A 14,505-nucleotide genomic window follows, 5' to 3' on the forward strand; every position below is an offset into this window, starting at 1 on the left:
AGAAACAAGTGCAAGCAGATTCATCTTTATTTGTGCACAACTAGCAAGCGCGGGGGTGAACGCAGACCCGGCGGGGCTGGATCCTGGGCGGGAATTGTTTGGGGAGCACGTCACAGAGGTGAGCAGGGAAGTAGGTGTGTGGGGCTTCTTGTCTTCACCCCATCTCCTCCTGTTTCTCAGTCGATTCATTGCCGTATCATCCTGCAATTCTGGGATTTTTTGTGTTCCATAAAGATAAGAGATTTGCAGACAGGAAGCAATTGGGAAGGTAGAGTTTGAAGGAAATCCCAGATGGCTCGAGCTAGAGCTGAGAGACAGGTCTTCTCCCATCTCTTTACTGCTTTGTTCACAATGCACATCCTGACCCTAACTAGACCTCCCAAATGGTGCCCTGTTCTAGACCCTCAGTCCTTTGCCATTCATTAAATAGACATTTATTAAGCGCCCACTATAGGCCAGACACTGGGCTAGATTCTGCATGCTGGGAATATATCAGAGATTAAAACAGATGTCATTTCTGCCCTTCTTGAATTTCCACACCCATGGTAGGGACAGGGGGCAGTGTTCACAAAGTCTCACAACACTGTGGTATGTGTAGGAGATCCATTTCTTACCCTGCGGGTGTGAAGGGGAGAATGACACCGACAGGGTGAAATGTGTCAACCAACAGCAGCAAAGGCAACATTTTTCTTCGTGATGGAATAGAAATGGCCACCTTTGACCCCGTTTTTTAAAAAGTAAGCACAGATGGACTCAGAAAAGAAGAACTTGACTGAATACATATGAGAAAAGGTACTCCTCTAAGGTCGGGGACCCCTAGATCAGGAAGTGTGGCAAACCAATGAGCTCCCACCACTTGGGCCTACAGGTGGGTGGACTTAGAGGCTCTTGGGATGATGCTGGGACAGTGCAGGTGTCCTCTCCAAGATGGCCAGTCTGGTCAAAGCAACTTTCTCAAATCAAGGGACATTATAGCCAGCATTTTGGGTAGCTTACAGACATGTCATTGAAAAACAGTGAATTACAAAGTAAGAACAACACCTCCCACTTCAAATCTCTTTCAAACCTTGTAATTATAACAAGAAGAAAGACTTCTGTTGATGCTAGTATGTCTTAATACCTTCTGCTCTCCGATCTCCCTTTTTATCAAAGCTAAGAGAGCAGACCTTAAGCTCAGAGGCTTTAATAGGCAATAGGATCTAAGTCAAACTTAATATTATGTTGTTTTCATTATGTTTATTCTTATGTCTCTTCTGTTTATAGAAGGAGGGTGCTGGCTTTTCATTTATGGAGTCATAGAAGTCTATCTTTTAAAATAAGTTTAAGTTTGAAAAGTGAGTCAAAAGAAAAATATTGTTAATAACAGTAGAGATAATCTGTGGTTTAAACAAAATGAAGGTGGGGTACGAGGTGTTATGTGATAGCCTGAAAGCTGGAAGACACTCTAGGGCAAGGCTCCTCAGCCTTTCCAAAATAATCCCCCCAACAGCAGTGGACACTGGACATCTGCCTCAGCTGCCTGGAAGCATAACCCAGAGAGCCCACCATCAACTCGAAAGTTTCCTCAGAGTATTGTGTTTTATTTAAGCCATGCAAATTTTGCTTTCTCTACCATAATATATTCATGTTTGTTTTAATATTAAAGTAACATTTTAAATTCCTAACTGGGTTCCCCTAAATGGATGCTCCTAAGAGACGCCATATTTCTCCTTTGACATACCGTGGGGGTGTATGCTTTCCAGCTTGAGAAGCTTTGCCATGGGGCATCCATCCAACCCAGGCGATCCACAAGAGCACTGACATTTGAGGGGAGACAAATGGGCAGCCTAGAGACGCATTTTTACAGAAGAACTACTGTATAGAGGGCTTTAAGCTACATGATGCAGGCTGCCTCCTCCCTACCTCTCACTCCCCAAAACGAGGCAGTATGGCGGGATGATCACCACCCCCTCCCAGTAAGGCACCCTCATCAGGGGCATCCTCATTGTCGGCATCCTGGTCAGCTGCTGCATCCTGGTTGTCTTCAGCTTCTGCTTCTGGTTCTGCATCAGCTCCGGAGTTCTTGCGTGGCATTTCCACCAGGGGGAGCCCCTGCAGGTCTTCCTCTCTCTGACCAAGAGCTGGGGCCTCCTCCGGCCATCTCACCAAGCCATTGGCTTCCTCCATGTGGCCGGCTCTGTAAGACCATCGAGGCTCATGGCAACGGATACACCAGAACTGGAGGCAGATAAAAGCTAAGACGGCTGTGAAGCAGGCCAGCAGAATGGCCATCAACACCCAAAGGGAAATTTGGGGGTCCACCAGGGAGCTCCCAGCAGCCAGTGGACTCTTATCCAGGGTATGGAACATGGTGCAGTAGTGCCTATAAGGGAAGGCAGCCTTCTTGCAACTGATGCACAGGAAGTAGAGAGTGGAAGGGGCGAGGTGTTCCAGCACCACAGAACTGATCGTTCGAGGCACTTTCTCCTCGTGGTGGAAGCTGTAGCGAAGATAGCCGGAGAAGATGCTGTTCCAGTTGGGCCTATACATAATATGGTAATAGTCCTCCAGACAGGGCTCCGAGGACGACCAGGAAATGATGGCTCCTGTATAAGAAACGTTCCCAACCTCGATGTTCATCCTGATTCTAGAACCAGAATCAAAGTGAAAAGTGACATACCCTTGCTTAAGTATTTATGATCATCATACCAGCATATATTACACATTCAAGATGGAGACTAATAATTGTCCCTATTCTACAAAGAAATGGAGGACAAGAGGTTACATTACTCAGCTAAGGTATAGCTAAGAAATGACAGAACAAAATCAGGGCTGTCTCATGTCAAAGCCTGAGGCCTTCAGGCCTGAAAAAGATGCACTCGCATCCCCCCAGCCTCATCCTGCCCTGGCTGAGATCTTTTAGGTACAACATTGTTTCCAACCCTTTAAAATAAGAAGAGAGGCAATAAAAGAAATCAGACCACCCGATTAACGTCCCTACATTAGTCACCACACGTTTGTGACCTCCAAGTCAGACAATTATATCACCTACAATATCCCTTCTGGAACTTCTGCTTTTGCTGCAAGTGCTGTGAGCTCAGTCATCTAGAACATTCTGCCCACTGCGATTTTAGCCTCCCAGCTCTGTTGCCCGTGAGAGAGGAGATTTGCGTCATCACTCCTTGGCAGCTGATTTCTCCCCAATGCCTCTGCTCCTGTTTTATTTCTTTGTTTGTTTGTCCAAAGGCAAACGTACCCAGGAAATTAGTTGTGTAGGTCAAGACAATCAGCTCCTAATACCAGCATAATTGCTACTGCTCAGTATCTCTGGTAATGTGAATATCGATGATGATACTAACCACCAGCAGTTAGTGAGTGGTTGCTGTGTCACATCTAGTATGTGTCATGCTGCATGCTCACAGGCCATAATAAATGTCACACCCTCTGAGCTAGGTCCCCTTTGTATAGGTGAGCAATCTGAGGTCACTCAGCTGATAAGTAGACTCAAAGCCCCGTAATTGCTGGATTTCCAAATGCAAGGCTGCTGGGTTTAGTTACAGGACGTTACCGCAAAATGAGGTGTTGGTACGCAGACCTGGTTGCTGTTTTTCCACAAATCAAATGAGCCCTCTTCAGATTCCCAGCCTTACGGCTTTGGTAAGAGAACACCATCTTCAAGATTTGGGGGTTTCTCTTAAATTCTGTCTGTTAGAGACATAGTGTTTCCCCTCCACTGAATTTCCCCCTGATCTATGATTCAGGGACAGCTGTATTCATTCAACCTGTGTATGTTCATGTATAGGTCTTACCCAGCCCTATTCTCTGCCCCTTCTGTCTCACGTGAAATACAGAAGCCTTCGTTTTAGATATTAATGACCTAGTAAAAACCAGTCAACCAGATTTTAACCTGAATTGGCTATGAAGCCAAACTGATTTCTATCACAAGCTGCTTTCTGTCTTCCCTGCCTCCCTCCAACCCTCTATTTTCATGCCCACTCTCCTAGAGGAGGTAGGCAGAGAGATGCAGAGCATTGAGTGATTTTTTCAGTCCTTGTTTTTCTTCTCTAAGGATGACAGTGAACTAAAATGCTCGGGAAGGGGAATAGTTCCCTTCTGTTTGGTTGGAAATTTCATCCCAGAAACACAGGCAATGAAAGGGACAAGACAGGTGTGCTCAGATCCCTCCCGGGAAGGTCATTGCCAAGGAGACTATTTGAGCTCCCTTCATCAGTCTCCTTTCTCATAAGCTCCCCCATCCACTCCACCCCACACATCCCTATAAACACACTTCTGACCACAATGAAAAGAGCTTAATTCATTACTTATAATACAGAGGCTATGGCCTTTGTAAAACCCTTCCATCAGGGGTGATCAGGAATCGCGTTTTTTTGTCATGACTCTTCTCTCTTGTTTGCCTCACATCTGCTGCTGGCTGTCTTTGCAGACTGAGTTCTCTACAGCAGACATTTTTAAGAGCTTTCTGGCAAGACACTATAGCAGCATCCTCAGCTTTGGAGACCAAATCAGTCTCCCTTATTTGTTTTTCTTTCTCTGCTTCTGTTTCTAAATTCCCCCTATTTTTAGCTATTCATATTACCATTGCCTGGCCGTCCTCCAAGCAGAGTGTGAAAGGAGAAGCCATTTCCATTTCCAAGAAGAGTCATTTATGTCCCTTACCTGATGCTCGCGGTGGATCTGGTTAGAACGCAGCCTGCAGAGGCAGAGACAGAGTGGACCAAAGCTGAAGGAATGGAGCCTTCTCCCCTCCTCTGCTCTGGGCTCTCCTTGATGTCTCTCTCGCCACTGTCTGAGTAATCCCACTGTCGCCCCCAACGCTCACATTATTCATTTCTTCAGATCAGCATCATTCACCATGGCAACCAGCAGGCATCTGTACGCACGATGCTTTCAGGGACCAGTCTGGAAAGGCTTTTGCCCACTGAGAGGAGCTCTCATTCCTTTGGCCAAAAAAAGGCAAACAGTCTCCTGCAAACTGATCCTCAGAATGGTACTGATTCTTCCAAGGCTGCCAGATTTTCTCTGTAATTGGCTGGCGATCATTTTTTGCCCCATCTAGACCCTCTTTGGACAATGGTCAAATACAATTATCAGTTATCCCACAATTTAAACAGCAATTTTATCCCTTGCCCTCCCACCCCCACCCCACCTCCTACCATCTTCTTTCTTTATTCTTGTCTCCTGTGGCAGTCTCCAGATACATGACACTGGTCAAGACTCTTTTATTCTCTGGGCCTCAGTTCCATCATCTGTAAAGCTATAGCCTTGGGCTAGATGGGGATGGCAGATAGAAAGCAGGATTCTACCCCCTGCCCAGTCCTGAACCCACGTCAGGCTTTCTAAACCATCACAGCATATGTACTGGGTTGATTTGAGTCTACCCAGAACCTCAGGGTGTGACCTTATTTGGAAATAGGGTCTTTGTAAATTTAAATTAGTTGAGGATCTTGAAATGATACCATCCTAGATTTAGGGGGAACACTGAATCCAATGACTGGGGTCTTTATAAGAGAAAGGAGAGGGAGATTTACACAGAGGGGCACAAGGGGAAGGAGCCATGTGAAGACAGAGGCCGAGGTTGCAGTGATGTCACCAGAACCAGAGAGTGCCAGGCACTGCCGGGGCCTGGAAGATGCAAGGATGGAATCTTCAGCGAGCACATGGCCCTGCCAGCACCTTGATTTCAGGTTCCTGGCCTCCAGAACTGTAGGATGTTACAGTGTTGAGGCACCACGTTTGGGATCATTTGTCACCATGCCCTTAGGAAACTAATACAACACTTCTTCCAGTTAGGCTCAGAAACACAGGCATCCCAAGAAGCTGCTTCCCAATCCATCAGTTGGAGCTGAGACCAGAAATGGAAACCCTTTACTATTCCTGGATTGGATGATCCCCAAAGTTCTTCTCTTTGAAGAACCCTGACTCTACTTCCATTTCCCACAAAACTCTATCTGCCTCCGCAATTCTACCCCTTCCTGGTCTCCTCAACCTCAAAAGAATTTGTTGCCAGCACTCTATTGGGGCGAGCACAGAACACATCTGATATATGAAGAGAATCAAGTTCTGTCATCCTAAGCTACCAAGTTTGTGGAAATTTGTGATAGCAGCCCCGGCTTAGGCAGATTTAGACCTGAATTATTTTACACAAATTACGTGCTTTTAAAAGTCAGGGTTTCTTTCTCTTCTTGGTTCTCGGCCAAAGTATCCAAGTGAACCCATGAAAGTCTCCTTGTGATCCACATGAGTGATAATCAAAAAGTTCTGAAGAGTTTCCCGGTGAGTCACAGACCCTCCCCTGGCCAAGGGTCTCTGTGAGCCTTGGAGTCCCGGGATGTCCCTTGATTAGACACTTGCTCTGTGTCTTTCCCATGGCATTAGGTCTTCCCAGGGGCCTGTCTAAACTCTGCCGTAATGTGTGCTAATGGTGACTCCCTGCAGAACATAAAAGTGTCCTCTCCACAGAAAGGCCACCGTGGTAGTTTGCAGGTGCCTTTTGAAAAGGTTATTTTGAGGGAAATGAAAATACCAGACTTGGAAGGCCTGTGGAGTGACGAGATAGAACTCAAGCCTTTGCCACAGAAAATGGGAATTTATTTTTAATGCTCCTGGATGCCATTTTTAACGCTGAGCTTCTTATTTGAGAAGTTGAGACACTTAGAGAATGGGAGTGAGGCCTAGAAGCCTTCCTGTTTCACAGATCCCAAGGGAAGGGAGGGCATCCTCAAACCATACGACTGACTAGAGGCAGAGCCAGCAGTGAAAAGCATGCCCCCGACCCTGAGTCCTGGGTGCGTCCTGCCCCTTTGGCCATCACCATCTACCAGCAGCACCCGGAGGAGCCAACGCAGCCCTCGGTGCTTGAGATAAATCTTCTGGAGGCACTGGCCTCAGGAGATCACATCCCAGGAAGGCTTACTCTTTCTCCACCTTCAGAGAGGCCAGGACGGCCCTGATTGGTTTACACCATTAGTAAATTACTGCTAGAGGAAACCAGCCAGAGTGGGGGTCCCTGTGCCCTTCCTGAAGGTGGCAACAAAGGGGTGATGTGAGGGTATCCCCAGTCCCAAAGCTGGCTGGCACCCAGCACAAGGTCGTTGTTCAGGGTACAGACCTTAAAATCCCAAGGCTGGGTTTGAGTCCTGCCTCTGTGGCCTTGACGGATTCCCTCATTTTTCTATACCTTGGTTAACTCTTCTATTGATGCAAATATCAAGAATACCTGTCTTATAGTGTTGGAGCAGTGTAATGAACCCATCTCTGTGAGTGCCGGGCTTAGGAACAGTAGTTACTATTCAGAAGAAAACTCAGTGGGTCAGAGCCATTGCCTGAGTTGACTGTAGCTTCTTCATCCAGAGGCTGATATGGACAAGGTTTGCACCCTACATGATCCATCCTTCCTTCCTTCCTTCCTTCCTTCCTTCCTTCCTTCCTTCCTTCCTTCTAAAAAAGTTTTATTTTAAATATATGTATGTGTGTGTGTGTATGCGTATTGTACATAAATTAAAGAATACAGAAAGACTCAAAGACAACAGTCAAATCCATACAACTCAGAAATAACAAAATGCATTTTGTTGCATTTTACATGTGCTTTATCACTTTACCCAGGTGACAACTCTTTGAAGTAGGCCTCTTATCACCATTGTACACAGGGGGAAACTGAGGCTCAGAGGGGTTAATTAACTTGACCATCAACACAAAGTGAGGCTTGGCAGAGCCGAGCCGTCTCCCGGTCTGGATCCCTAGAGCCGGCGCTCCTGGCCAGCCTCCCTGATGCGCCACTCTTGTGCCTGCCTTATTCTTCAGTCAACAGTAATCAACAGGAATGCTTACCTTTGCTTAGCTTCTCTTCAGCAGCAGAGACAGGACTTCACAGTTTAGTGGATTCCAGAATGATGGGAGCAGACGAGGAATTAAAAGACCTCAGAGAGAACATCCAGCCACCTGAATGTAGCCATAGAAGCAGGGAAACCATTAAATACATCTGGAGAGATGCACTCAGCGTGTGTTTTTCCTCTTCTGAGGTTCCCTGCTCTGGAATCTGGAGTCCACGTACCCCTGACCAAGAGCTCTGTCACTTAGGGTGAGGGGCGATACTAAATGTAAAAGATGTTTAACAGCCAGGCCAATAATTGAAATTAGTATATGAGCCTAAATTTTAAACGTACTAAGTCAAGTAAATTATATAGAGTCTATCATAAAACTGCCTCCCAAGTGACATAGATTGTCATACAAATCAGCCCTTAAAGTATATCAGTAATTTCCCAATAATTTCAGTCTGTAGAAATTGTCGGTATGACCTTGTGTTTGGTGTGGTTGTCACTAGCTGCATGACGCCCCTGTCCGAGCCATGATTTGACCTCAAGGAAATCCATCATTCTCTTGCGACGCTTTTTCCATTAAGTCATATCCTTGAGACGTGGGACCCAGTGCATTGCTACATCCAGCTGAGACATCTCAGCTGGGCCCATCCCTTGGTGCCAGCGTCCAGCCTGGCCTGCCCAGCGGAGTCTGCATCAGCCCCACTGATGGCCCCACCAGCAGTGCTACTGGCTTTGCTGTGGCTGCCCCCGCTCCCGTGGCTGCCCCCGCTCCCGTGGCTGCCCCCGCTCCCGTGGCTGCCCCCGCTCTGGTGGCTGCATGGCACCGCCCCCCAGCTACACAACATTATTGACCCACCAGTCCAGAAGAATTTTTTGTTATTTTGCCAATTGGTACACGCAGTAGAATATCATCTTGTATTTCACTTCCCTTAGGTTCCTCCTCTGCTGAATGGGGGTGATTGTACCTGCCTTACATGGTGTAGGAGGCTGATCATGGCCCCCAAAGATGTCAGGTCCTAATCCTGCCACCTGGAAATATCACTGTATTTGAAAACAGGGCTTTGTGGATGTGATTAAATGAAGGACCATGAGATGGGAGATTATCCTAGAGTATCAGGATGGGTCTGAAATGCTATCACAAGTGTCCTTATAAGAGGGAGGCAGAGGGAGGTTACACACAAACGGAGGAGGAGCCCACACCTCAAGAGACAACGGAGGAGGCCACAACCCTTGGAATGCTGGAAGGCACCAAAAGCTGGAAGAGGCGAGGGATGGGTCCTCCCCCAGCCTCTGGAGGTGGTGTGGCCCTGCCGACACCTTGATCTTAGCTCCATCATTCTGATTTTGGATTATGGCTTTCGGAACTGTTAAGATAATTTATTTCTCTTTTTTACCAGATTTGTGGTAATTTGTTATAGCCGCCACAGAAAGCTAACATACCTGGGTATATTTTATATATGAAGGAGTTATTCATAAGCTGAGGAACATTACACACTTAGGTGTCATCACATTGGTATAGGTTATTTAAAAAGCGATGACTTTGGTTTCTTCCAAAAATCTTAGCATCTCTAAGTGTACATAGCGTTGGTATGGTATTGCCAGAGAGTTCCATTCCTGTTCTCCCTCTTGCCTTTATTCACGAGACAAGAAAGGGAGCAGCACTGATTCCTGAGGGAGGCCTCTACAGCAACCATCTTGGATTTTTCAAACTCTGAGCTAAGATGCCCAGGAAAGAAGCCAGACACTGGAGACCCAGCCTGCCTGCGGCTCACTACACATCAGGAAGAGACAGAAATGTCAGCCCTTCCTACCGATGGACTTGAACCTTTAACTCAGGACTCTATCAGTCCTTTAACACATCTTAGCCTGTGGGCTCTCAAGGAGGCTCTCAACAAGGAGGGTGTTGCTGTTATCTCCCCAGTCTTCCTTGCCCTGCGGGGATTTCAGAGAGTTGAGCTGAGCTCTCCACCTGAATTAGGAAGTCATGTTTGTGTCCCTGGACTGATGGGATTCAGATTGCTCAAGGAACATTAGAGAAATTGTAACTAAAACGGGAAAATGAGAAACGGTTTTAACTCCTCTTGGGATCTCTGAAAACAGAGATTGTGATTCCGGAAAGCAGAGATGCAGATTGCTTGCAAATTCAGTTTGCCTCAGTGATTGGAGTGGCTGGCCATGTTTACTGTCCGTGAGAGGTAGTCGCCTTATACAACACTTAAAAATGGTGAAAATGGTAGCTTTTAGGTTATGTATACATCTTACAGGGTTTTTTTTTTAAGCCCATATTAATAATATTACAGGGCCCCAGCATCTGCCAGATCAAACTCACCTTATTTTCTGTCTTCCTTAAAATACTGTCTTGCCTTCAAGAAAAAAAAAAAATGCACATCTGTGTCACATATTAAAAATATGGTTCTAATTTCTAAATCAGGATTGTTTACTTCTTGAGATCTCATAAAGTTAGCTATTTTGTGCAGTATGCATTTAAACCAGTGAGGCATCCTAAATAGGATACATAATTAGTTTCTAAGGCAGGCAGCCTGGTAGTTACCTGAGTCAGCAGGATTGGTTCCGTGTAAGAGGTATGTAGCAAGTTTCCAATGTCTCAGGTCATGTTGCCTTCCTGTTTTTCTTTGCTAAACCTCAGAAAATGGCCAGGCTCCCATATTCCCACATTTTCTCAATAGGGCCCAGCCTCCTATTGAGCCAGCAGGTCAGATGGGTGCCCTCCGGGGGTGTGTGTGTGCATGTACTTTGCAGCATGCGTGTGTGCGTGTGTGTGTGTATTTCCTCCTGCATGGGTGTGGTGTATTTTGGTGGGGGGGGAGTGAGGGGAGCTGACTCACTTATTCACTTAAGAGGACTTGAATTCTGCTCATTTCATGCTGATCCTTCCTGAGCTTGGGCCATCAACCGAGGCCTAAATTTGTGGTCTAGACCAGAATCCAAGACTGGTGTGGGAAGGTCAACAAGAGGCCTCTTGTGTGCACTGAGTGGGTCTGTAGGGGAATTCTCTACACCCCTGTGTGTGGTAGAAACAATTCCAGAATTATTCTTCTCCTCCACCTAGAACTGGAGAGGCTGCTGAATAGTTTCTATCTCCCTCAATATGTTTTTATTTGCACTTGCTATGAGTGCTAAGGGCACTTGGCGCTTGGGTGGGAGGGAGGGTCGAGAATGCTAAGGAGGAATGCCTAGGAAGACAGCACTGCAGCTAGGAGCTCAGAAGGAGTGCCCCTGTCCACCCCTGGCTCAGGCAGGGCTCCCTTCTAGCCACACTGTGTTTCACAGCCTCCACCAGGAAACTTGGAGCCATGAGGGCCTCTACCCAGCATGGTCTGTTGCTGGACAGCTCCTGTTTTTATAGTGTTGTAAATATTGAGCACAATCTGCATGTTTGGTGTGTCGGCTAGTCCCAGCTATGACCTCATGTGGGATATACAGTGTGTTGTGTAAAATCTCACCCCGTTGGGTGCACTCCCCTCTCCACGTTCCGAGAATCATGACTGCAACCAAAGCTGCTGGGGGACATTTGGCCAAGAAGTTGTATTTTCTTAGCCTTTACCTACCAGATTCTCAAACAAAGCAATATTAATGGTGGTTATCACGGTGAGTGCTTCCAATGTGCCAAGCACTATGCATCGCGCCTTATATATGTTGCCTCATTTAAACTTCCAACAACCCTATTGGAGTTCTTTGCTTAGAGAGTATAAGTCATTTGCTCAGAATCATCTAGCTAGTAAATTTGTGGACCTAGGATTTAAACTCAGGCACCACACCACCCCCCACACCACCCCCAAAAGTCTATCCTCTAGAATCAGACAAAACAGGAAGAAAAAGTCAGAGAATCAGACAGGAAAAAAAAAAAAAATAGTTGATTGCTTTTGTACCCATCAGGGATATCCATTTGAAAGCTCCCTGCTGCTCAGAAATTCCTTTCATGAGATATTTGTAAAAGGGATGAAGGTGAGCTTCACTGGTTTCAGAGGAGAGGTCCTGAGTGCCTGGTGTGGGTGGGGAGATGAGAAGGTGGTTCTAGAAGTCAGTAAGCTCTGTCACATGCCCCCAGCACAGCCAGGTCATCAGTCCCTTGTTCCTGTGCAGTCTTGAGCTGCAGCCCTTTTCAGGAGAAAATTCAAATCATGGTTTTGTTTTTTAATCTTTGAAAACAAATGTTGGAAAGTAAATCAGCCCAGTGGGTTTTTTAAATTTACATTTATATTGAGTTATAACCATATTGAGTTAACATGCAGTCTTAATCAGTTCAGGCTGCTACAACAATACCATAGACTGGTTGGTGTACACACTTATTTATTGCCTAGAGGCTGGGAAGTCTGAGACCATGGTATTGGCAGATCAGTTGTCTAGCACAGACCCACTTGCTGGTTTGCAAATAGACTTCTCTTCACTGTATTCCACATGATGGAGAAGGAAGGAAGGAAGGAAGGAAGGAAGGAAGGAAGGAAGGAAGGAAGGAAGGAAGGAAGGAAGGGAGGGAAAAGAGGAGGAGGGATGGAGGGGGAAGGGAAGAAAGAAAGAAAGAAAGAAAGAAAGAAAGAAAGAAAGAAAGAAAGAAAGAAAGAAAGAAAGAAAGAGAAAGAAAGAAAGAAAGAAAGAAAGAAAGAAAGAAAGAAAGAAAGAAAGAAAGAAAGAAAAGAAAGAAAAGGAAGAAAGAAAGAGGAAGAGAGAGAGGGTGGGAGGAAGGGAGGAAGAGAGAGAGAGAAAGGAAGAAAAGAAAAGAAAACAAGCTCTCTCATTTGTCTTCTTACAAGAGCATTAATCCCATTCATGAGGATTCCACCCTCATGACTTTACTTCCCAAAGGTCCCACCATCACAACAGGAGGTAGGATTTCATATGAATTTTGAGGGGATACAACCATTCAGTCCATAACATCCACAGACCATAAGTGTACATACAGTTTCATGAGTTTTCACAAATGTATACATCTGTGTAGTCAGCAACCCAAGCAGCATGTAGGGCATTTCCATCATCTAGATGATTCTCTCCTGCCCCTTTCTCATCAATCTCCCTCCTCAATAGAGGTCAGCCATGGTTTGTTTGGTGTTTGCTGGATACTCCTCATCCCTAGGCTGGAAACAAGAGAATACAGAATAGGACTTTGATAACAGGGCCAGAGCTAAGATGCACTCACTCAGGAGAATGAATGCTTCCCTCACCTCACCCTGTCCCAGCCCTGTTGTACAGAGTGGCCTGTTACAGAATCACTAAAATAGTTTTTACTTTCATACACAGAAAATTATATGGCCCAACCTGGTTCTGTGGTTGACTGGATCAAACTCAACTCTCAACCATTCATACGAATACTTCCAGTGTTTATTGATCATTGACTTTGGTGAACATGATGCTTTCCAATCAATTATATTTCCCTCCCTACATAAACCATTCCTGCCTCATAACATTTAGAAATCTTTAGTAGCTACATAAAAGATATCCCTCCCCCAGGTTCCAGTAGAATTTGTGACAGCACATCCATGCTGGGTGCAGAGTGCTGCTCCTTCTCACGTTCCAAGCCTCACCGTATGTCGGCATTACCTTACCGAACGAGCTATTGTATTAGTCATCCTGCTGGATGTGGGGGTGTTCTCATTCCTCACGAATTCTTATTATCAGTGGGTACTCTAATGGTGTTCTTCATGTATCTTTGTTATTAGAGAGTACTGTAATTGTGATGCTTGTTGTGTGAAGTTTGGAATTCATTTATGGTAGAACATACTTACTGTAGAGCCTGGGCTGAACATAATTAAATCTTCCTTCAGAGGCTCCAAAGGGAGTTGAGAATCTCGCAGCCCTCCAGAAGCATCACTACAGTTCCTATTTAATTCATGTAGAATTTCTAATTAGCTAACTAATGTTGAATTTCTGCTAATAAAATATCAGATATGGTCTTTACATAATTGCATGTTCCATGGGTATTAGATTTTTACAATTCCAGGTAGGAGACTACACTCAGAACTAAGCTTTGAAGTGATGTATTTTCTAAAAAACTGGGTATGGTTTCTAATAGAACTCAGCCCCTCCAAAGTCCATGATAATATATAGAGGTGAAGGACATGGGCTTTGGAATCAGATCTATCTGGATTCGGGTCACAGCTCAGTTACCTCAGGACCATGTGACCTTGAGCAAGCTCCTTATCCCCTTGAACCTCAGTCCCGTCATCTGTGAAACGGGGCTATGAACTGTATGTTTGTTGTGAAGGTTAATCAAGAATGCACATGGAGGGCTTCACAAAGCCTGGCATGAGGCGTACCACAGGTCGCGGCATTTCAAGAACAAAGTCAACAATAACTCTGCAGTCTCACCAACCAAGTGAGACCAATTGGAAGCCCTATATATATTTGGTCACACATTCCCAGACAGAGAGAGATCTTAAACAAATTGCACTAATTCAGTGAAGGTGTCTCTTGGAGTCCAGAGGGTGGAGGCAGCCAGTCAGTGGCCAGGACTCTGGGCCCCCCACCCAGCAGCCAAACAGAGCGACTCTGTGTTGGTCTGTTTCACACACTGGCCCCCGTGACACTTTTCATTTGGACTGCCACTTGAAAAGTTATGAAACCACTGATTTAATCCAACACTCTAATTTTGTAGATGAAGAAACTGAGGTTCCAAAAAGGGTAGGTGATCCCCATGCATTCAACACAGGTGTCCTGACCCCCGGATTGTCTG

At 45.7% G+C, this 14,505-nt stretch overlaps 2 protein-coding genes across 7 annotated transcripts in view; one reads left to right on the forward strand and one right to left on the reverse strand.

Annotated features, from left to right (window-relative positions):
- Positions 1–14,505, forward strand: part of CYFIP2 (cytoplasmic FMR1 interacting protein 2) — a 128,863-nt gene that overhangs the window by 73,798 nt on the left and 40,560 nt on the right. The gene's annotated exons all lie outside the window — the stretch shown is intronic.
- On the reverse strand, positions 10–4,941 carry FNDC9 (fibronectin type III domain containing 9). Its single transcript, XM_086703254.1, has 2 exons — positions 4,657–4,941; positions 10–2,626 (listed from the first exon to the last, which is right to left on the reverse strand). The coding sequence occupies exon 2, from the start codon at positions 2,617–2,619 to the stop codon at positions 1,906–1,908; it is 714 nt and encodes a 237-aa protein (XP_086559380.1). The 5' UTR covers positions 2,620–2,626; positions 4,657–4,941; the 3' UTR covers positions 10–1,905.

This window comes from Puma concolor, chromosome A1 (genome assembly GCF_028749965.1).
Source record: "Puma concolor isolate L17-30 chromosome A1, mPumCon1.1.hap2, whole genome shotgun sequence".
Lineage (NCBI taxonomy): Eukaryota > Metazoa > Chordata > Mammalia > Carnivora > Felidae > Puma > Puma concolor.